The sequence below is a fragment of the Epinephelus fuscoguttatus genome, linkage group LG3 (assembly GCF_011397635.1).
Source record: "Epinephelus fuscoguttatus linkage group LG3, E.fuscoguttatus.final_Chr_v1".
NCBI lineage: Eukaryota > Metazoa > Chordata > Actinopteri > Perciformes > Serranidae > Epinephelus > Epinephelus fuscoguttatus.
In genome coordinates, this window is record NC_064754.1 from 48,167,598 (window position 1) to 48,191,919 (window position 24,322).

Below are 24,322 nucleotides of genomic sequence, written 5' to 3' on the forward strand. Positions count from 1 at the left end.
AAGAGGACAGAGGGAGAGAGAGAGAGAGAGAGAGAGAGAGAGAGAGAGAGAGAGAGAGACTGTGTGTGTGTGTGTGTCTGTGTGTGTGTGTGTGTGTCCGTTTCTGTCTGTGTGTGCCATACTTCTCCTGTTATTACACACATATGATTATTGTCACATATGTATACCATCAGATATTAATATATACTTCCCACATGTTGTACCACAATAGCCAGAATCATAAGTCAAACTCAATTTTAAAAACTGTAAAGGGTTCTTATGAAGGTGGTGTGAGCGTATATTTTGCAATTTGTAGACATAAGCCATGTGACCTAATGAAACTTTGACAGTTTGTGATAGAAGTTAACCTGCAAGACAGTGGAGCACAAAGGCTCTGAAGAAGAGGCCGAGTTACTGACATGCAGTAACAGGACACGAGAGAGATTTGGCATGACTGTAGAGAAATTTTACAACCACCTGAAGTCAAGTCACCCACAGACATACCATCACAAAGCCCTCAGCTGCCCAGAGAAGAGTCCCCTCGGCCGGCTGGTCCTGAGGCTCTCTGCAGACCAAAACACCAACCCAATCAGACCCAACCAAATGATAAACCATCAGAAAGAAAAATACATTACATATTGGAAAGAAACAACCAAAACACAGAGTAAATTACAATGTTATCTGGCCCTAAAAAGAGAATACACGTTAGCAAATTATCTGAGCACAATCCAAAGTGCTTCAGTGAGGAAAGTGTTGGCTATGTACAGACTCAGTGGACACAGTCTTGCCATAGAAACAGGTCGCCACAGACAGAACTGGCTGCCAGAGGAGGACAGACTCTGCTCCCAGTGTGACAGAGGACAGGTAGAGACAGAGCTCCACTTCCTCACCTCATGTCCAAAATATCAAACGTTAAGAAACAAATATTTCACACATATAACATAAACATGCCCTATTTGAATTTAAAACAGACACAGAGAAACTCCCTTATTTACTGGGAGAAATCCCCAAATGTTTAACGACTGCAGCAAAATTCATCTGCTGCTGTAACGAGCTGAGAACGACCAGTGGACACTGAGATACACAACTAATACACACACACACACACACACACACACACACACACATGAACACACACACACACACGAACACACACACACACACACACACACACACACACACATAAACACAACAATGTAACACTTCAACCCCCTCAGACACACATACATGTATATAGTTTAATGTTAAATTTTATATATCACTTGTTATTACTTATTATTACTATTATTTACTACTACTTTTACTACTAATACTATTACTATTATTGTTGTTATACTATTTTTACACTTATTTTATTTTATGTTATTAATTCTCTAAGTGCTTTGACAATATTGTTATTATAACTTTCATGTCAATAAAGCAAATTTGAATTGAATTGAATTGAGAGAGAGAGAGAGAGAGAGAGAGAGAGAGAGAGAGAGAGAGAGAGATGGGGGGACAGGGAGGGAGAGAGAGAGAGTTTGCTGACATATTGACATATCTCACATGTTCACATACTTCCTGTTTGTGGCAGACAAAGTTACAGATTGCACTCAGTATACATAATGTTGTATGCATCAAAAAGACTACATTTAATTTTTCTGTCAATTACATCAAAAGAAAGGTGTTTGATGAGACTACTGTGTTGTTGAATGTAACATTTCCTCAAAGATGTATATTCTTTCCTGATCTTTGTAACACTGTTACTGACTTGTACTTGAAATGAGGTGATTTACTGCAACCCTCCAGGTCAGTCTCTTGGGTTCAGAGACATAAAATTGATAAAATACATGGAAATACTTTTAAGGTCATTTTTAAAGTAATTTAAAACCTCATGTGTGTGTGACGACACACATACACACTTCACTCTGACACACAGACTGTCAGAGTGAAGCCTTTGTTATGCTAATTAAGGACTGCATGCAGCTCAGACACAGAGCAGAATGGCTTGAAACTTTCTCAAACAAATCCTTCCAGATGCCAAACCGTGGGTCCCATCTTCAATCTGAAAACATCACCAGATAGATAAATTTGTTCTGAACGCAAACATATAAAGCTTGTATGTCTATGGACTGAAAAATGTCACCTTAATCACAAGTTTACAGTGTGTTGGCCCTCATCTTTTCTTCCAGAGATCATCATGAGGAGTTGTGTCCTGCACCTTCTAACGCTTCTAAAATCCAAACCGTTCAAGTTATGACAAAGTCCTTCACAAGTAATGTTCAGCAGGGATAGAGCTGTAATTTGTGCAAGTTTGAAGCAGTTATGATAAACGGTGTAGGAGCAAATAATTTTTGATCGACAGAATTTGTCAAAAACGCCATCTTACATTCAAAGACCGACAGCTCACTTCCTGTTGGAGTTAGGTCAGGGGTTGCAGCGCGACATTTGTAGGTCTTGATGAGACGAACGAGACAGTTTTGGTTTGGTCTTTCTAAGTGGTTCCTACCTGTCACACCGGGCATTTTAGTGTGTCTAGGTGGCACAACAAATCATCAGGAGGTTTTGGCGCACATCACCTGAAACGCGCCATAACATCCAAACCAGTCGAGGATTGAAAAAGTTACGCACAATAATTGATAAGGACACGTTGAACAATAATCTGTGCGAGTTTGAAGCCGATACGATAAACGGTGTCGGACTAGTTGATGTTTAAAGGAATTTCTTTTTGAGGAAATTCTTACTTTGAAAGGAAATAGCTCACTTCCTGTTGGATTTAGGTCAAAGGTGCGAGTGCGTGATTTGTAGGTCTTGATGAGACAAACACGGCTGTTTTGGTTTGATCTTCCTACGACGTTCCTACTGGCTGCAGCGGCCATTTTAGTGGTCTAGACTGATAGGTGGCGCTAGAGAGCCCATTTTGGCACTTTTCAGATTAATTTTTTCATTTTATAAAATTTTTCGCCAGTCCTGACATGCGTGCCAATTTTGCTGAGTTTTTGAGCATGTTCAGGGGGTAAAATTCCAGTTTAAAGTGGCGGCGGATGAAAGAAAGAATAATAATAAACGCACCAAAAACAATAGGGTCCTCGACCTTCAGCCGAGGTCCCTAATAATAATAATAATTAAAGCTGCAAGCAGCGTTTGGCGGGACCTCGCACTCGCGCCCGTTTCCGCCCCCAGCTTATGTCGTCACTGTGAATTATTTAGAAATATCAAACATATTGCCACAAACATCAGAAAATCCTTACAGAGCTGAACGTTATGATGTTTGAATGCTTTCTGTAGCTGTAGGTATGTACAAGTGATGTCACATTATGCAAATTAGATGAGCGAATTTCTTCCCATCAGATTCCTCTTCCTTTATTTTGAGGAAGAGACGACAAAAACAACACAAAACAAAATAAATCTACTGTGTAAATGTTGGTCCAAACTGTTGGTCCAATCATGAAAATAATGTGATGATGAGAGAGATAAAGTTATACAGAAGATCTGTTTAGTAGCAGTTGAGCTGGCATGTGTGCATCTTTAAAACTGATAAAATAAACGGTGTAGGAGGAAATGTGTTTTCTTGAGACCACGTTTGAGGCGAAATCTTACTTTGAAAGGACAAATAGCTCACTTCCTGTTGGAATCAGGTCATGGGTGTCAATGCGTGATTTGTAAGTCAAACACACCAGTTTTGGTTTGATCTTGATACGACATTCCTATGGGCTGTAGTGGCCATTTTAGTGCGTCTAGGTGGCGCTAGAGAGCCCATTTTGGCACTGTAGGGGTTAATAATGTGTATTTGCTGTTTCAAATGAAGTTTCTGCTGCTGTAATCTGTCCTTTAAAGATTGACAGACAGAGAGCCCTGTGGCTGTGTCTGTGTGTGCAGCCGTTGTCATGGCGATTAATGACTTGCCTCAGCGCCTGTGGCACACACAGACAGCTAAGGAGAGCAGCTCACCAAAGGCTGTTTATAATGGGTTTGAACTCCTCAAACAAGTCCTTCCCATACCCAAACCGTTGGTCCAATCAAGAAAATAAAGTGATTGTGAGAGACAGCCACTTCTCGTGAACGCACGTGTCGCGTTTTATATTTCTACAGTCAAAAATGTGGTCAGAGGAGCGAGTTTAATATGTGTTGCACCTAAGCTGTTTCCAGAAATTTCTCCTCTGAGTTTACATGGGAGTGAATGAGAAAAAAAATCGGTGCTCCCTTCGCTTTGGAGCCACTCAGCAAAAATGTGTACGTGTGAGAGATTCCATGTCAACATATCTGCGAGCAGGACAAATTTTCCTACGTTTTGTGGTATAAATTGTGTCTGTACAGTGAAAATTGTGGCCATGGCAGCGAGTTAAAGACAAAAGTTTTAGACGATTTGTAGAGCCCCCTCCACTCTAGCTCACAGCATTCCATGCAATACACACCCATTGTAAACTGAGAATTTCTCCACTTTTGCTCATGGTACTTTGAGAGGCACAGATCAAAATCGGTAAAAGATATGAAAAAGATGAAAACATGAGTGAATAGATGAGACCTGTGGCAACATTTGAGAGTTGGAATGGAGTCTGTAGCACAAAGTATGGAGACGCTGTAAATGCTAGAAAAAGCCCTAAGATAGGTCTCTTTCTCCCTCCTGCTGCCATTCATTTCCTATGGGACAGCTTTGGAAGATCGTCAGGACGTTTTTCTGACATCTCACCTTATGGAGGCCACAAAATCCAAACGAAGCGAGTAATGAAAAAGTTACGCACAACTTTTGATTAGAAGGAGTTGATCTGTAATCTGTGCAAGTTTGAAGTCGATAGGATAAACGCTGTATGAGAAGATGATTTTTTTTAGGAAAGGCAGTTTTAAGGCAAAATCTTACTTTGAAAGGGCAAATACGTCACTTCCTGTTGGATTTAGGTCAGGGGTGTCAGCGCGTGATTTTTAGGTCTTGATGAGACGAACACGCCACTTTTGGTTTCATGTTTCTACGACGTTCCTACAGGCCGTGGCGGCCATTTTTGTGTGCCTAGGTGGCGCTACAGAGCCCATTTTGGCATTTTAGGGGTTAATGTCACCATTTTATAAAATTTTTCACCGGTTCTGATGTGCGTGCCAATTTTGGTGAGTTTTTGACCATGTTTAGGGGGTTAAATTCCAGTTCAAAGAGGCGGCGGAAGAAAGAATAAAGAATAAAGAATAATAATAATAATAATAATGATAAACACAGCAAAAACAATAGTGTCCTCGCCTTCGGCGAGGACTGGTCAGTGAGAAAAAATGTGGCCAAAACCATGGCGAGGACTTCTTTGTGAGTAGTCCACTACTGTTGGGCCAGGTCACTTATAAACGCACGCAGCAAAAACAAGAGGGTCCTCGCCTTTGGCGAGGACTGCTCCTTGAGCAGTCCTCTGCCTCTAGGCTCGGTCCCTAATAATAATAATAAACACTACAAGAACAAGAGGGTCCTCGCCCTTTCAGGCCGAGGTCCCTAATAATAAGAATAATAAACACTACAAGAACAATAGGGTCCTCGCCCTTTCAGGGACCGAGGTCCCTAATAATAAACCTTACAAGAACAATAGGGTCCTCGCCCTTCAGCCGAGGTCCCTAATTAAAGCTGCAAGCAGCGTTGGGAGGGACCTCGGCCCCCCGCCGTCGTCCCCCAGCTCAAGTTGCAGACCTAAGCCATGTGACCTAATGAAACTTTGACATGTGCGATGATCAAACAACACACACACACAAACACACACAGGCCTGTGTCTGTCAGAGTGAAGCCATTGTTATGCTAATTGATGACCACGTACTTAGGTGACAGCACAGGCACTTCAAGTTCAGTTTGACTAATGACTAATGATAACAGAATCAGCAGGACGCATTTGACACCACAGCAGCAACACAACCACACACACCACACTATCCAGGCACCGCTGTGATAGAAGTTAACCTGCAAGACAGTGGAACACAAAGGCTCTGGAGAAGAGGCCGAGTTACTGATATGCAGTACGGCAGTTAGTGACGAGCAGAGAGAGGAGAGAAGGGAGAGAGAGGAGAGAGGGGGAGAAAGAGAGACAGAGAAAGAGAGGGGAGAGGGAGTGGAGTGTGTGTGTGTGTGTGAGTGTTATTGTGTCGCTAAAATTTGCAAATTATGAGCTGCAGGTTGCTCTAAGGTTACATTATTTTTTTTCTCCATGTCTCTCTCTCTCTCTCTCTCTCTCTGTCTCTCTCTCTCTGTCTATCTCTCTCTCCCTGTCTTTCTCTCATACATACACCCACAATGAATATTTGGTATGTATACTACTGACATGCAGGACGGCAGAGTTAGTGACATCCAGAGAGGGAGAGAAGGGAGAGAGAGGGGAGAGGGGGGAGAAAGAGAGACAGAGAGAGAGAGAGAGAGAGAGAGAGAGAGAGAGAGAGAGGGGACAGGGAGTGGAGTGTGTGTGTGTGTGTGTGTGTGTGTGTGTGAGTGTAATTGTGTCGCTAAAATTTGCAAATTATGAACTGCAGGTTGCTTTCAGGTTACATTATTTTTTTTCTCCATGTCTCTCTCTCTCTCTCTCTACATATATATATATATATATATATATATATATATATATATAGGAGTTAAAAATAAAAAAAAAATAGGAGTTAAAAATAATAAAAAAAAATTAATATTTTTATGGTTGTTTTTCAACAAAGACAAAAAAAAGTCCTGAAGGGGAACAGTGTCTATTTTTTTGAAAAATAGAAACTGCCCCTAAAAATGATAATGTATCAAAATTGGTGTTGTTATTTATCATTCACATATCACAGACTGTGATAAATAAAATAAAAGAAGTCCATCCAACATTTATTATATAGTTAATCTTAATTCATGTTTTTTTCATTAAAGTAACAGTGACTTCATGCAAATAAAATGGCAAATATATTGTGAAAATCCTCAAAAGGAATGAATATTAGATATGCATAATCTGAGAACAAGTTGCTTCAAAGATTTAAGCAAAAAAATGTAGATAAATATGTTAATATTTAATATTTTTCTGTTGTTCACACCGTTCCGAAGGGGACAGGTGTGATTTTTTATAAGGGGGCCCGCAGGGTTAAAAATGCAAGGTTCTCATGAAGGTGGTGTGAGCTTATACTTTGAAACTTGCAGACACAAGCCATGTGACCTAATGACACTTTGACATGTGTGACACATCCATATTCATTTGCAATCATGTGACCTAGTGAAAGCTTGAGTGATGTGTACCGGCTGCTTTGAGGATCTAAGTGCAGCAAACAGACACAAATATATACTAAGACCTACAAATGTTGAATTAAAATCTGATTGTATACATATGTGACACTAATCATATGTGTATAATAACACTAGAAGTATGACACACACAGACAGACAGACATAGACGGCCGAGTTCTCAACATGCAGAGAGGGAGAGACGAGAGAAAGAGGACAGAGGGGAGAGAGAGAGAGAGAGAGAGAGAGAGAGGGGGGATAGGGAGTGGAGTGTGTGTGTGTGTGTGTGTGTGTGTGTGTGTGTCCGTGTCTGTCTGTGTGTGCCATACTTCGCCTGTTATTACACACATATGATTATTGTCATATGTATACCATCAGATATTAATATATATTTCCCACATGTTGTACCACAATAGCCAGAATCATAAGTCAAACTCAATTTTAAAAACTGTAAAGGGTTCTTATGAAGGTGGTGTGAGCGTATATTTTGAAAGTTGAAGACATAAGCCATGTGACCTAATGAAACTTAGACATGTGTGATGATCAAATCACACCTCTGTTGTTTTTATATTCATTTGTTTTAATAACACTGTGCACAAGGATCAGACTGGCAATCTTTCAGAGTAGCTCCAAAATGTTTATTGCACATAATGTAGCTTACAACAACATTAATAAAGGTAATAATATGATAATTATAATTCTGGCAATTATAGTACAGTATGTTGAATTAATATCTGATTGTATACATATGTGACACTAATCATATGTGTATAATAACAGCAGAAGTATGAGAAACACAGACAGACAGACATAGACGGCCGAGTCCTCAACATGCAGAGAGGGAGAGAAGGGAGAAAGAGGACAGAGGGGGGAGAGAGAGGGGGGGGGGGGATAGGGACTGGTGTGTGTGTGTGTGTGTGTGTGTGTGTGTGTCTGTGTGTGTGTCTGTGTCTGTGTGTGTGTGTGTGTGTGTGTGTGTGTGTGTCCGTTTCTGTCTGTGTGTGCCATACTTCTCCTGTTATTACACATATATGATTATTGTCACATATGTATACTATCAGATATTAATATATACTTCCCACATGTTGTACCACAATAGCCAGAATCATAAGTCAAACTCAATTTTAAAAACTGTAAAGGGTTCTTATGAAGGTGGTGTGAGCGTATATTTTGCAATTTGTAGACACAAGCCATGTGACCTAATGAAACTTTGACAGTTTGTGATAGAAGTTAACCTGCAAGACAGTGGAGCACAAAGGCTCTGAAGAAGAGGCCGAGTTACTGACATGCAGTAACAGGACACGAGAGAGAGAGAGAGAGAGAGAGAGAGAGAGAGAGAGATGGGGGGACAGGGAGGGAGAGAGAGAGAGAGTTTGCTGACATATTGACATATCTCACATGTTCACATACTTCCTGTTTGTGGCAGACAAAGTTACAGATTGCACGAAGTATACATAATGTTGTATGCATCAAAAACACAGCATTTAATTTTTCTGTCAATTACATCAAAAGAAAGGTGTTTGATGAGACTACTGTGTTGTTGAATGTAACATTTCCTCAAAGATGTATATTCTTTCCTGATGTTTGTAACACTGTTACTGACTTGTACTTGAAATGAGGTGATTTACTGCAATCCTCCAGGTCAGTCTCTTGGGTTCAGAGACATAAAATTGATAAAATACATGGAAATACTTTTAAGGTCATTTTTAAAGTAATTTAAAACCTCATGTGTGTGTGACCACACACATACACACTTCACTCTGACACACAGACTGTCAGAGTGAAGCCTTTGTTATGCTAATTAAGGACTGCATGCAGCTCAGACACAGAGCAGAATGGCTTGAAACTTTCTCAAACAAATCCTTCCAGATGCCAAACCGTGGGTCCCATCTTCAATCTGAAAGCATCACCAGATAGATAAACTTGTTCTGAACGCAGAAATATAAAGGTTGTATATCTATGGACTAAAAAATGTCACCTTAATCACAAGTTTACAGTGTGTTGGCCCTCATCTTTTCTTCCAGAGATCATCATGAGGAGTTGTGTCCTGCACCTTCTAACGCTTCTAAAATCAAAACCGTTCAAGTTATGACAAAGTCCTTCACAAGTAATGTTCAGCAGGGGTAGAGTTGTAATTTGTGTAAGTTTGAAGCAGTTATGATAAACGGTGTAGGAGCAAATAATTTTTGATCGACAGAATTTGTGAAAAACGCCATCTTACATTCAAAGACCGACAGCGCACTTCCTGTTGGAGTTAGGTCAGGGGTTGCAGCGCGACATTTGTAGATCTTTAAGAGACGAACGAGACAGTTTTGGTTTGGTCTTTCTAAGTGGTTCCTACCCGTAGCACCGGGCATTTTAGTGTGTCTAGGGGGCACAACAAATCCTCAGGAGGTTTTGGCACACATCACCTGAAACGCGCCATAACATCCAAACCATTCTAGTAATGGAAAAGTTACGCACAATAATTGATAAGGACACGGTGAACAATAATCTGTGCGAGTTTGAAGCCGATACGATAAACGGTGTAGGAGGAGATGTTTTTTAAAGGAATTTCTTTTTTTTAGGAAAAATCTTACTTTGAAAGGAAATAGCTCACTTCCTGTTGGATTTAGGTCAAAGGTGCGAGTGCGTGATTTGTAGGTCTTGATGAGACGAACACGGCTGTTTTGGTTTGATCTTCCTACGACGTTCCTACTGGCTGCAGCGGCCATTTTAGTGGTCTGAACAGTTAGGTGGCGCTAGAGAGCCCATTTTGGCACTTTTCAGATTAATTTTTTCATTTTATAAAATTTTTCGCCAGTCCTGACATGCGTGCCAATTTTGGTGAGTTTTGGAGAATGTTTAGGGGGTCAAATTCCAGTTTAAAGTCGCGTCGGATGAAATAAACAATAATAATAATAAAAAACGCTACAAAAACAATAGGGTCCTCGCCCTTTCAGGCCGAGGTCCCTAATAATAATAATAATAATAATAATAAACACTACAAGAACAAGAGGGTCCTCGCCCTTTCAGGCCGAGGTCCCTAATAATAAACACTACAAGAACAAGAGGGTCCTCGCCCTTTCAGGCCGAGGTCCCTAATAATAAACCTTACAAGAACAAGAGGGTCCTCGCCCTTCAGCCGAGGTCCCTAATAATAATAAACACTACAAGAACAAGATGGTCCTCACCCTTCAGCCGAGGTCCCTAATGACGGTGCGTAGGCTACATGCGTTGGCTACGTAGGGAGTCCTCCTACATGGTAGCATATCGGCTATTAGCCATTAGCCAGTGGTGGCCGGCGGGCGGTGCTCTGCACAACATGGCCGATCCATGTGCACGAATCTAACACTGTCTATAATGCTAGCGGCATCAGCAACGAACAAACTAACACCTCACCTCATAGCCATATCCATGCACGTTCTTCAAAAGTGAAATAAATTCTAAAAATAGAAATACTTACCGAGGAGTGTCCACTTGTTGTAGTTGAAAAGTTTGTTTCCTGTTCTTCAGTGAGGCTGGCGGAAGTGAGGTGAGGCTAAAGGGGGCGTGATTTGTAGAGGCGGACCCTTACAAAAGGGATAAAATTGTGTTACATGTTGATGAATTTATCTCTTCAGTGAAACTATTAATACATTTTATGTTACACCTCTTAGATATACTTACATATGCTTGGAAATAGATATATTCAAGGAAAGCAAATTATATAAAAATGTGTCCAATTTAAGAAGGGCAAGACTTAGCTTTTTGAGTGTATCCTCCTATTGATAATGTTGTATAGGCTAAATGAATGGGATTTAACATGGCTATATCTGTAACATAAACAATTTCCCCTCGGGGATCAATAAAGTATTTCTGATTCTGATCCAGATTCTGATTAGCATCACAGCTATCAGTCAGTTAAATTTTCTTTATTTAGCACCTTTCAAACAAATCAAACGCAATTCAAAGTGCTTTACAGTTTGATTGAAAAACAAAAACAACATAGGAAATAAAGTAAAAATGTAACTGGCAACTAATGCACACTGAGCAATAAAATATGAGTAGATAAAATAATGCAAGATAAAGAATAAAAGATAAAAGCTCAATAAAAGTGATAAAAAGAAATAATAAAATACGGTGCCAGATGTGGTGGAAAAAATGCAACAAACTGAGATGAAACAAAGGAAATTGTTTTTTGGTGATATATTTAAAATATAGAATTAAGAATCAAAAGTTAAGAGCTTAATGCAATGAAGATGACAAAATTTCTGTAGCACCAGATATGCTTCTTGGATCTTTAATTTCTACTTAAGTCTAATTTTTATTTTTTAGAGAAAGTACAGGAGAGAAATTGCCCAAACCAATATTTTAAGTTCAGTTGGTTATGCTAATGAATTTCTACACTGTAATCTTCAGGTTTGTTTGTGTTATTCTATGATAGATCTGTCATAATTTCTAAGCATGTAAGAGATTATTTCATAGATAAGTTATAGCCATAGACTGCACATCTTTTAAATCAGAGAGGAATAAACATAGAAGCGATCTGGGTGTATGTACAAAATGCTAGGTACAACTGTAGAAAATGACACATCTCCAAAGCATGAAAATGATTTCAAGAAAAGAGTGGGAACCCTGTATATACATACAGATATACATATATATGTCTTCAGAAAATATTATTTAGCAAAACTGTGAGAATAGTTTATATATTATCTGTGTGTGTGTGTCTGCTGTCAGCTGGAGAACTAGTTAGATGTCATGATAGTAGGCAGGCTGTAGCATCACCTTGCAGGCTCCTATTATCCAGAAAACAACAACAAATACTTTCGCGGTCAGACTCACGCCAGTAAAGCAAGGCAAAAATGCGCTTGCGCTTTATGTCTTTAATCTTCCGTGGTGAACACACTGTAAGTGATATGGCACGGCGTGGATTCATCATCTTTTCTTTCATGCCCCTATAAATGCACAATTTATAGCTTGTTCGGATTGATTATGAATTAAAATGAATGAATGCTATTGAATATGACTTTTTTGTCCTTTAAAAACGAACCTTAAAATGATGGGTAAAATAGATTATGACAGGATTTTTATGAACCTGTCACTCAAATTGACAGAACGAAAAAATCTATTGCAACCCCTGGTGCAGACTAAGTAGATCATACTGTGCATGTTTTTGTTAAAGCTACAAAATGCACATTTTCAGGAATGTATTGCCATACAGTTTTGCCCGTTAATAATGTGAAGCCTGCAAAGCTAGTTAAGCTGCACCCATCCTGATCAGCTGATCAGTCACATGTTCTCCTCATCCAAATAGGGTGAGTTATTTAAACCCCCCAGCTTACCTGCTTTTCCCTGGCTATGCTGCTGCTGCTGCTATCATCACCTCTGCTCTGCTGCTGCCCTTGCTGCTGCTACTGCTTGCATCTTGTTGCTGCTGCTGCTTCTGCTGCCCATGAGGTTTTGCAAACCCACCACCTCCCCAGCATCCACCTGTGGGCTCTGTCTCTATGATCTCTTGCGGGGGTCTGCTTTCATTCCCTATAATGTCTGGCAAAGCAGATCATTATTCAAGGAATGAATAACGGAGACAGAGCCTAACTTCAAACCTGCTGCAGCTATGTTCAAGAGCACCTGTGCTGTGCTTCAGCTTGCCATGCTTACACTCTTCACACTATTTGTTCTTATCTCAGAGTTGTCTGACTGAACTGCAGTTAACTGTTTGTGTAATTGTACTGACATTTCACTTGATATGAATAATGTACTTACCTGCATCTTTTGTGTTCTCTCTTTACAGTGTAAACAGCATGGATATCACATCAGAATTGATACACTGCAAAAACTCAAAATCTTACCAAGAATATTTATCTTATTTCTAGTCAAAATGTCTCATTTCTAGTCAAAAAATCTCATTACACTTAAAATAAGACTCATCACCTAAAAAGTTACTTGTTTTTAGGCAATTTTCACTTGTTTCAAGTAAATTTTCACTTGAAATAAGTAGAAAAATCTGTCAGTGGAGCAAGTTTTTTTTGCTTGTAATAAGAAAAAAAAACTTGCTCCACTGACAGATTTTTCTACTTTTTAAGTGATGAGTCTTATTTTAAGTGTAATGAGATTTTTTTTGACTAGAAATGAGACATTTTGACTAGAAATAAGACAAATATTCTTGGTAAGATTTTGAGTTTTTGCAGTGTAGGCCTTTTTTAAATTTTTTTCTTTTTTTTCTTCTCTTTTTTTTCTGGGGTGTGTTGTGTTTAGAATATAGGAAAGTTGTGATGTCAGATAAAACATATTCAGCCAGCTGGAAAAGAGCTAAAAGATTGGAAGAAAAATGTTCACATGACCAAATAGCAGCATCAGGGCTTGTACAGAAGAACATTCCTCTTCAGTGTCATTCACTGACATATCAACACCACAAACACATAGGGGAGGGGACTTCTGCGGAGCAGAATTACGCAGATGATAGAGGTTTTGAGGATTTACTCCCTGAGAGCAGTAATAGCAGCAGTATGGAAACACACCCCCCAATCAGACATTCCATTGCACAGTGAGCAACTGAATATCAGATAAAACACAATGCAGTTGATGCTTTGTTAAAGATTTTGAGAGAGCATGGACACTCAGAGTTGCCAAAGACAGCAAAAACACTGCTGAATTTGAGTAGAAATCAGGAATGCAGTATGTTTACCTTGGCTGCAAAGACCAGCTCCAGAAACATTTGAAAATGTATCCTCAACAGGTGATCTCTGAATTAGATTTCATTGACATCTCCCTCAATATCGATGGCTTGCCACTTTTCAAAAGCAGCAAAGACACACTGTGGCCAGTACTTTGCCAACTGAATTTATCTCCCCCCACAGTTTTTCCACTGGCACTCTGTTTTGGTTTGTCAAATCCAGCTAACCTTGACTTTCCTGAGGATGTTTTTTGTGACCTTCACAGTGTTACGGAAAATGGACTCGAGGCAGACAGTTCTTTGATTTCAGTCAAGCTATGTTGTATTACATGTGATGCCCCAGTCAAGGCTCTGGTGAAGTCCATCAAGCTATGTACAGGTTATTATGGATGTGACAAATGTACACAAAAAGGACTGTGGGATGGCCGTCGTGTGATCTATCCTGAAATCACCAATCTAACATTGAGGACTGATAAATCATTCCGAGATCAGTCACAGGAGGAGCATCACCTGCAGTCTGTGGTGTCACCATTTTGCCAGCTCCCGATAAATATGACTGAGCACCTCCCCATAGATTATATGCACCAGTGTTGTCTCGGGGTCACACGCAAACTAATCCTTTTGTGGCTAAGGGGACCACAGGGAGTCAGACTGTCATCAGGGCATGTTAAGGAGGTCAGCTCTAAACTTCTGGAGCTTAGAGCGTCCATTCCTAATGTGTTTGCAAGGAAACCAAGAGGTTTGGAAGACATTGACAGATAGAAGGCCACGGAATTGAGACAGTTTGCCCTCTATACTGGAAAAATTGTGCTGAGGGGCATCATTTCCAAGCAGCTGTATGAGCACTTCCTGGTTTTTAGTGTGGCATTATCTATCCTCGTTTGTCCAAGACTGACAAAACAATACAGTCACAATGCAGAAGAGATGTTGGTGTACTTCACTGGCCAGGTAAGGAAGTTGTATGGGGATCAGTTCCTTGTCTACAATGTTCACAGTTTGGCACACCTGGCACTGATGCTAAGCTTTATGGCAGTCTTGAGTGCAGTGCTTTCTCTTTTGAGAATTACTTGCATCAGATGAAAAGACTTGTCCGTTCTGGGCGAAATCCTCTCTCACAGATTGTGAAGCGTCTTGGGGAAGCAGACAAAGTGAGAAAGATACATGTTAAACCAAAAAAGTCTGTAGAAATGAAACAACCCAACAACGTATTCACTCTTAGTGACATAGAGTGCTGTGAAGTTGTTGCACTGTCTGATGAGATGCCTGGGGAAAGGATGTTCCTCTGCCGTGTCTATTATCGACTTGAGCCTTCATGCAGCCTTGTGACTCAAGATTGATTGGTGTTTACATCGCCAAAGACACTCACACTCAAACGAAAATACTATCTGAAAGGCATTTGGGCAGGCAGGCATTTATGACTGAGGCTGATAATGGTTTGAGGATTGTGGTTACAATACTCCATTCATTCTAAGTAGTTGACAGACCTCATCTAGTTGTACATAGTAGTAACATAGTTCTTTATGTATCATTCAGCTATTTTCTTTCCCCAAGCAAAGGCTGTTTTTTTAAAATATAGATTGGCTATCATTTTTGTCCGAAACGTCATGAGTGTATGTCAAATTGGGATCACAGTGTTCTGCTGCCTTGTTAGAAAAATTAAAACTTGAATTCAAAAATTTGTCATGAGAAAGGCTTTATTACAAAACGGTGTGTCACTATCACCAACACAGACAAAACGGTGGCCAAATGAAGATGAAATTTTTGTCCAAAAGGACAAAAATGTCCTTGATGATGTGTGTTATATGTGTATTTACATTTTACTGCCTTTTTTAAAACTATTTAATCATGTGAAGCACTTGGATTTTGCTCTGTGAAAGGTGCTATATAAATAAACTTACCTTACTTACTTACTTAACCTAACTTATTTACATTCTTTTTGTTTTTATGTTTTCTGCAGGGTCTGTATTGTCACTGGCCAAAACCAGACAAGAATGTTACAGCGAAAGTCAAGAAGAGAGAAATCCCAGACCAAGCACGCTGCACAAAAGACAAAGTCAGGATTTTAAAATTCACAGGTTAGGTATTGTCTTGCGCTGTTCAATCTTCAGAAATAAGACAACAAACACATCTTTAAAAAATCCCTCATGCTCCTATAGAAATCAGATTTATGTGATGAAGCAGTGAAGCAATCAGTTTGAGTGTAAAACATTCTGCACTCTGAATCATATTTTCATGTGATTTCATGTGACACACACAGATTTTGTTATCAACCTTTTTAAAATCAAACACTGGTTTCTCACCTATTGATGACTTAACCATTACTTTGGATTGGACAGGTCAGCTAGCAGACACTTTGTCTACCAACTTAATTTTACCTCTTGAGGGAGGCTAACAATACTTGTTGCAGCCTGTGTATTACAAGTGTCTCCCTGTGGTGTTAAGACGATAATGCAAGGATTACACCCAGTGACAAGATATTCTGAAAAGCTGTAGGCTTGATAAAGTCCATTATGGAAACAGACTTTAATCTTTCAAATCAATACATTAAGATATATTTATGAATACGAATATGAATAACGAATACAAATAACTTTATTCATCCCCAAGGGGAAACTCAATAATCTTTAGCTCGAGTTTCATCAGGAAGATATCTGTTTTACATGCCTGCAGCATGGTTGCGCACAGAGGATACATACTAGCATGTAAGGACTAAGGTTACATTTTGCTATGGTACAAGTTGGGTAGTGGATGAATTTCGAACAGTCAGCATACTTGTGCCGACCTACATATGCCTTAAACGTTTTTGTTGCACAGCTCTCAGCCAATCAGAGAAGAAGATTTGTAAAGACCATGGTGTAAATGTACTTATGTATAAATGTGTATTTCTATATAAAAAGTTCATCTGGGTATCATCCTCTTTACTCTGATCTCCACCTATATTTTATAGACACATACGCAGAGGCCAGAGAAAAGGTCAAAGAGGCAATAGTCACATCTAATTTGGAGAGTGACCAGGAAGAGGAAATGTCTCGCAGGAAGGTTGTTGCTCCTGCATGGTACCAAGATTCTGGTAAGACTGCTCGATTGCACCATTCCACCCCAAAATAAAATATCTATCACTAGTTACATCATTGTATATTCACACCTGACTCATGAATATCTCTCCTTTAGATACTGAAATAGATGAGCCTGTGGTCAAAAGAAAGAAAAGGACTGCAACTAACATGAAGGACAGTACCTCAGTGCCACAGATGCCTACAATGCCCTCTTGTAAGTAAATGGTACTGGCTACCATTAGGGCTAGACTGTCAATCTTCCTCTATAATCCCGTTTGAAGTGTTTATTTTAATTATTTTCATCTTTTTTTTTTAATCTAGCCTATTACCTAAAACTATCAGGAGGTCAGGGCTGGACAACTTAACTTTTTGACCTACTTGTCCCATTGGACAAGTAAAATTTTCTTTTTCTTTCTATTGTCTGGGCACAGTAATCACCTGTTCTGACAAAAATTGTTATTTATTATATTATAAAAAAAAAAGTTTGGAAACGTTTCAGTCAATCATATCTCCACTGTAATAGTACCAACTGGTGTTGTGTTTTATATCATTTGAAAGCCTGATTAGTCACCTTTACAATGAGGTACAACATGAAAGGATTGTGCATTCGTGGAATGAGCAACACAGCTAAATGTGTGTGTAGCACCCCCAAAAAATTTGCCAAAATCCCCTGCAATATTCTCCTGCTTGTGTTTAGTCTTGTTCTGAGTTTCTTGGTGCATGATTACACTTTCCCACAGTAATATGGAAAAAAAACACATATTGGCCATTTTTTCACTTTCATTTTACACTGTCAGGAACCTCATGTGGAAGATCCATGTGCAGCCACAGTTTGGCATCTCCTCCTCATGCTGGTCACCAGCCTGGTCACATTTAGCTGTGGAATGGCATCCCATTAACCAGCCAGGAGTTGCTAAAGGTCAACCAGCATGGTTGTGTTGGTCACTTGAGCGTGTGCACATGCGCCACACACATGGTTAGCTGTGTTGCTCATTCCACAAATGCACAATCCTTACATGTGATACCTCGTAAAGGTGACTAATCAGGCTTTCCAATGACATAAAATACAACAAAAATTGGTATTATTACAGTGGAGAAATGACTGACTGAAAAAACGTCATCAAACTTTTTTTGAAGAGTTTAACATACATATTATACAAGGAGTTGCTGCAGGCAGTTAGAGGAATATCTTTAGGTAAGCCACACAAAATTGACTTTCCTTCACACTTTAAAAATCATGGATGGATGTTTAAATTGTCTTTATTGTAATGTCCAATGTTATGAATTGTCTGAGGGTTTTGTCTGCAGTGTCAAGTGTTTGTGTTGTGGTGTCTTCATTGCAATGTTTTATGTATCTTTTTCTGTTTTTTTCAGACACAAGGAAAATTTCCAAAAGGACAATAAACAATATCTATATCTATCTATCGTCTTGGAGCCATTGCACACAATCAAAGTTGCTGTAAACATGGAAACAGAGAGTGTAACTGCCGACTTGTGCCAGGGCACAGCAGAGTGGGCCGGCTAGAGTGCATAGGGCAGCATGTCCATATAGAGAAGTCCGACACAGTGTTACCGTGAAGAGAAAAATACAGTATGAAAAGTCTACCAAAACTTCCTGTAGGGATTACTTCTAGATGCACAAATCTTATTATTTATTATACACTGGCATAATTTTATGCAGTTATCCAACAGTATAACACCATTTAGAGGTCAGAAAAGATTAGGAAGACATAGGTCTTCCTACTTGAAAAAGAATAATAATTACTTTATTAATCCCCAAAGGGAAATTCAGTTGTCTGGCAGCTCATCTACTATTTGCTGAAGAATTAAAAAAGCCTGATGGCTGTAGTATGAAGGATCTACATCTCTCCATCCTCCATGACTGAAGTCTCCTGATGTATTAATAATATAATAATACTAATAATATAAAGTGCGTCAGGATGTTTAGTCTGTATTGAAGTGACAAAAATCGGGGCCTGGAATTGGGCCTGACGGCTCCCGACCCTGTCTTCCTTGCTTCTTTAAAAAATGTCTTCTGTTGTCAATTCAATATCTTAGGTTCAGCTGGCAGGTACAAAAACACTGGAGATAGGCAGAATCTGGTGCAATCGAGTTTATTGTGTTCTCAGGCAACAACACAGACAAACTCACGAGTCAGCCTCCGGAGGATGACTGAAAAACTGCTCTCAGCGCTCTGAATTATATGCTGGCGGAGGTCGAAGAGATCTCCACCCATTTCTGTAGTCCTTCCCATTTCGATCCGTTTTTACTGGTGGCAGACTTTTGCCGTTATTCCGGCTCAAGCTGGAATCTGCCACCAGTATTTCCGGAATAGCTCTCATTCTATTTTTTAAAAATCATGTGATCTGTGGGGACTCACATGCTACAGTCCCTCGTGCTCTTATTTTTAGAAAAACATGTCATTCCTGGTGACTCACATACTACAGTTCCTCGTGACACAATCATTTGAGTGTGTGTGTGACCTTTATATGAACTCTTAAGTGCATTAAACGGTACAATCAAGTGAGTGTGCTACCTTCTTCACCCAGCATGTGGTAACTTGTATGAGTGTCACTATAAGTTCACAACATCATGTGAGTGTAGGTTAGTGCATTATAACATCACACAGCACGTGATAGGTTATGTGTGTCAATAAGAGTTCGCGTGATAGATTATGTGTGTCAATAAGAGTTCACAACTAAGATGTCACTAAAAGTTCACACCGTTACATTGCATATTACACATGAATGCAGGATTAGTTTTTGCAAGAGTCTACACACTAACATGGTTATATAACTATTTGTATCTTCTCCAGTTTATATGGTCTAATATCTGACGAGGGTTTTAACATTTACACTACAGTATCCTAGCAACAACTTCATGGATGGGATGTACACAAGTGTTGTTATGATATGAAAACATGTCTACTTTCTGAGTCTTCACCAACATCTCCAGACCATCACTTTTGCTGGGCAGAGAGTTGACATTTCCCATGCAACCTGATCTCACAGACATCACGTCAACCTAGTTTGAATCAGGGAATCCGTATGTCCACCACGGGAGAGGACCCTAATTGACTTTACACTGGCATTGTTTTCGTGGTGGCAGCACGTAATTTCAACCCATTACGTGCTGCCACCACGGAATGCGGTGTTAAGAGGTCGTGGTCATTTCACGTATTTCTGTGAGATCAGGTTGTTCCCATGATGACTGGCAGCAGAAAGGACCTACAGTTATCTTCACTTCCAATCCTTCATCTTTGCACCAGCAGCATGATAAACACAAAAACACCTCTTCATCTCAGCTGGAACAGAATGGCATCCTCCAGGCCTACTCCATTCAATGAAAGAAGCTCCTCTCTTCAGCAAACTCCTCTCCCCACAGAATTATCTATCAGTAGTTGACAAAATATGACAAGATTTGGCAAGTCTATGTTCAACAGTATCTCTAGTGAAAGTAAAAATAGAAATTGACCCTCTAACTTTCTTTCTTGTTTTTTAGTCCAGCCATCAATGGAATTATTTTCGCAGACAGAAGACCAGAACACTCCAAGTAAGTTGCCTCTTTTACACACACACATATATATGTATGTATGCATATATATATGTATTATTATTATTTATTAATCCTCATATTGTGGATTAATAAAGTGAATTACTTTATTCGTATTCTGAAATTACTATAACTATCATCCTTTAACTATTGCCATCTGGATCTAAAAATACACCCACATATCCATATGATATAAATATGCTGTAGTGGCTTGGCTCCAAGGCTGCTGCAGCAGGTTGCCTCGAATTTGTACATTTATTTATAGTCTCTTTTCTGCTGGCTGCTTTGTGTTGTATTCCTCTGAGAAGTGTTGTCAGGTCAAAGCTTGACCAATTAAGGTTGTCACCTGGAACTCAGAAAGCAACCTGTCAACAACATTTTCAAAACTCAGAGAAGCTTGTATGCAGCCTACAAACAACAGAAATTGTGATCAGGCATATATTGATTATGGTCTTTGTTCTTTTTTTTTTTTTTTCCCCAAGCGCTGTTCATAAGAACCAATACACTGGATGAAGCCCCAACCAGGGATGTGTTTCAAAGCTACACAGCTTTGATTTGGTTATTTGGTTATTTTATCCATATTATTTATCCATATTCCATTTTTCCATATCCCTCCCACACCAGCACTCCAGCAACTTCAAGCTGTGAAAGTAAGTTGGATTTTTGATTGTGCTCCTTGCTCCTTTCAACTACCAATGGCATCCGGGAACATGGATTTTCTGGACCTATGAATCTTTAGGATTGATTCCTGTGCAGTATATCAATATTGTGATGAGTAGATACTGATATTGTCTTATATTTAGTGTAATATACTCTCTCTCTATATATATTTATATATTGTAATATTCTGTTGCCTTCCCTTGTTTTTAAAGGCTGCAGTAAATTGTATTACATTAAAAGAACTGTTCTAGGTGCTCCATTATATGCCTTTACCCAAAGTCCACATCACTAATGATTATTTATCAAAAATTTGAAACTTTTGGCATTCAGCTTTAATATATATATTTATTTAGAGCCCAGTCTAAGTTGTCGGAGAAAGGAGGACTGCAAAAGGTGACTTGTCATGAGTGATTTGTGTATTTGTGTATTTTAGATGATTCCTCCATACCATCCTATGTGAGGTGCCTTTTCATGAGGCTGGACAGGATTGAACGTTCTCTCTCCAACATCATGTCCATTTTGGTGAAAGATATGCAATCTCAAAACCCGGAGATTGAGGAGCTTTCAAGGCAACTACAGACTGTTGAAGAACTGGAACAAGCTTGTGAAAACCTAACTGACACCGCTTACAAAAAAAAGTGGTATGTTGCTGTGTGTAGGGATGAGTACTGAATTCAGTACTTTTATTATATGTATTTAGTATGTACTAAAAATATGTATAAAATGACTCGGGTCGGGTATGAGATGTAGTGAGTTATACTGAAAATCAGTCATTTTGTGCTGTTTTTTTTTTTTTTTTTTTTTTTTTAAACCAAAAATAAGTTACACCCTTTATTAAATTGCCATTTAAAAAAAAATAAAATGAATATTTTGCAGATTTGATAAGGACTGAGGCTGATTGAAAGAGCTGATCTACAACATATGGAACAGTTGTTTTCACTGGATGTTTTTGTCCTTAAAGGTAAAGTTTTTTTAAGGGCACCAGAGGGTAAAAGTGTTGTAGCACTTTGCTTCTCAATACCCACTTGCATTTGGCTATACTGTGCATGTGATGGGTAACAGTACTACCACTCTTACCAATACTGCTTATTGATCTGGTATGTTAACGATATTGTTATTGATACTTTTAAAGGACTGCATGCTCCACATGTTCTCAGATATCAACATAAGCACGAGGGATAGCATGCATTGCATTTATATCAAAAGTAGGGCATAGTGTATGTATGAAATATACAGAGCTGTAATGGTCTCCATGGTTTTACAATTTCTTATGCCAGCAGTCTGCTGCTCATGTGCTTGTTTGTCCAATGGTCAGAGTGTGATGCACCTACTGTAGCAGAGTCAGAGATATTTCTGTCAATCAATTTTCTCACTGTGCATGTATGTTGGGACAACAACAGTAGTCCAATTCAATGTCCTAATCGAGCTATAACTTTAGGTTGACATAACTGTGCATGTAACCATACGGATTGAGGCAATAACAGAAGATTGTTATAGGTAATATGCTTTTAAAAGCTTAATTCATCTTCTTCATTGTTTCTCTTGTTAGGTCGACTACCTGTGTCTTTATGGAGGTACCGCTCCAGGGGACACAGTGAGAAGGATCCTCCAAAAAATCGGAACAAATGCCCTTTGGTCAGCCTACGCTTAAATGGTCTGAGAGGCAAAAAAAAAATTCATGGACCTGCGAATATACCCCGTCATTGTCCGTAAGTTTGTTTTTGTAAGGTTTCTACTAACTGTTTGAGACCCAGCAAAGACCTCTTTAAGGGGCAATAAGCGGAAGTCATCATTTTTAAATTGAAGGCATTAAGACACACCCTCTCTGTGTGTTGATCTCCAGCCTCTTGTTTACATGCCGGTCTGGCTTTGATGTCTTGGTGATTGGAATTGAAGTGAGATGGAGGTTTGTGTGTTAGGAGCTGGGACTGAAATAAGCAGTTATCCTCTTATCCTTTCCTTTTAAGAGTGCACATCCACTGTACTGATGCATGCCTGTGGATATTCTCATTCATCCATGTCATAGTTATCTCAAGGCAATTGAATCAAACGCAACTGGCCAACCAAGTTCAATTGCCTTGAGATATATACTGATGCAGTAATTTTCTTGATGGTGTGTGTGTGTCAGAAAGAGAGAGAGCAAGCCACAATCTACGTAGATGATGCCAGATATGATAATGCCAGAGACTTGATGGTTCCAGTGGAGGCAGGACATAACAAAGCTTGCACTGGATTTACATTGACCATGATGAACAGTGTAGACAAAGCATTTACAAAAAAGACAGATTAAGTTTTAAGACAAGAATGAGTGACGTCTACAACTACCTACTTACAACTTTCATCACTGCTCATGCTGTTACCATGTTGGTACTACTACTTAACTTACTTACTGTGTTTTAAATTTGTTTGAGAAAGAATTGTGTTGCTCTTCAATTTAAACGGGTTAATTTTCAAATATCCTACTTTCTACATCTACTGCAGTTACTTTATTTACAGTACAGCTTGAAATACTTCAGTTATTGATCCAGTTACTTGAAGTACTCTACAATTATCATTCTTGGCGTGTTAAACAAACATAACACAGAGGGATCTATTTTCATTCCGGTTCAAGTCCAGTTTTTGTGCAAATCCTGGCATAACAGCAATTTTGTGCAGGTGCGGGTGCAGCTGCGCTGCATGCACTAGCAAGTTTGGTGAACTGGCTTATATTCTGATTTTTATTCTGAATTTTCTGCTTTTCTAAACCATTTTTCTCTGTCTCTCTTCATTTTTAGAGGCATGCCAGAGGAACCACCCCAAGACCCTTCAGAAGACCATTGATCTATGCATCTCAGATACCCTGAGATATGTTTCTCACAGAAGGAGTCTGGTCAGTGTTTTGATTTGGTGAAAAACACATTTAAAAAAAGATGCAACCCCCCACCATACAATTTGTGATAAAATGTGAGCAGATATTGCATATTTGTGAATTATGATGCACATTGAGAGACTTTTCTTTCTGTCATTAGGTCTATTTTTTGATTAGTATTGCATGCATTCTAGTTGAAATGAGGAAATACACAACAGATAAGAATGTGTGCAATGATGCAGTCTAGTTTTTTGTTTGGAGGGAAGTTGTGTGGGTTTGCTGACTTAAGGGGTGTACTACGAAGCAAGATTAGTGTGTTAGCAAGGTATGTTGAGTGTAAAGCCAGGCTTTTTCTGTATCACAAATGGTGCCTCTCTTTTAACCCTTTAAAACTGGCAGGAGCACCCGCG

General features: G+C 39.2%; 1 protein-coding gene across 1 annotated transcript; it reads left to right on the forward strand.

Annotated features, from left to right (window-relative positions):
- The first annotated feature begins 16,770 nt into the window (after positions 1 to 16,770).
- LOC125886587 (uncharacterized) lies at positions 16,771 to 23,965 on the forward strand. The gene is made up of 7 exons (XM_049572914.1): positions 16,771 to 16,866; positions 16,968 to 17,066; positions 20,354 to 20,404; positions 20,887 to 21,054; positions 21,498 to 21,705; positions 22,614 to 22,773; positions 23,839 to 23,965. Exons 1-6 carry the CDS (start codon positions 16,821 to 16,823, stop codon positions 22,660 to 22,662), a joined length of 621 nt encoding a protein of 206 aa, XP_049428871.1. The 5' UTR covers positions 16,771 to 16,820; the 3' UTR covers positions 22,663 to 22,773; positions 23,839 to 23,965.
- Positions 23,966 to 24,322: the final 357 nt, after the last annotated feature.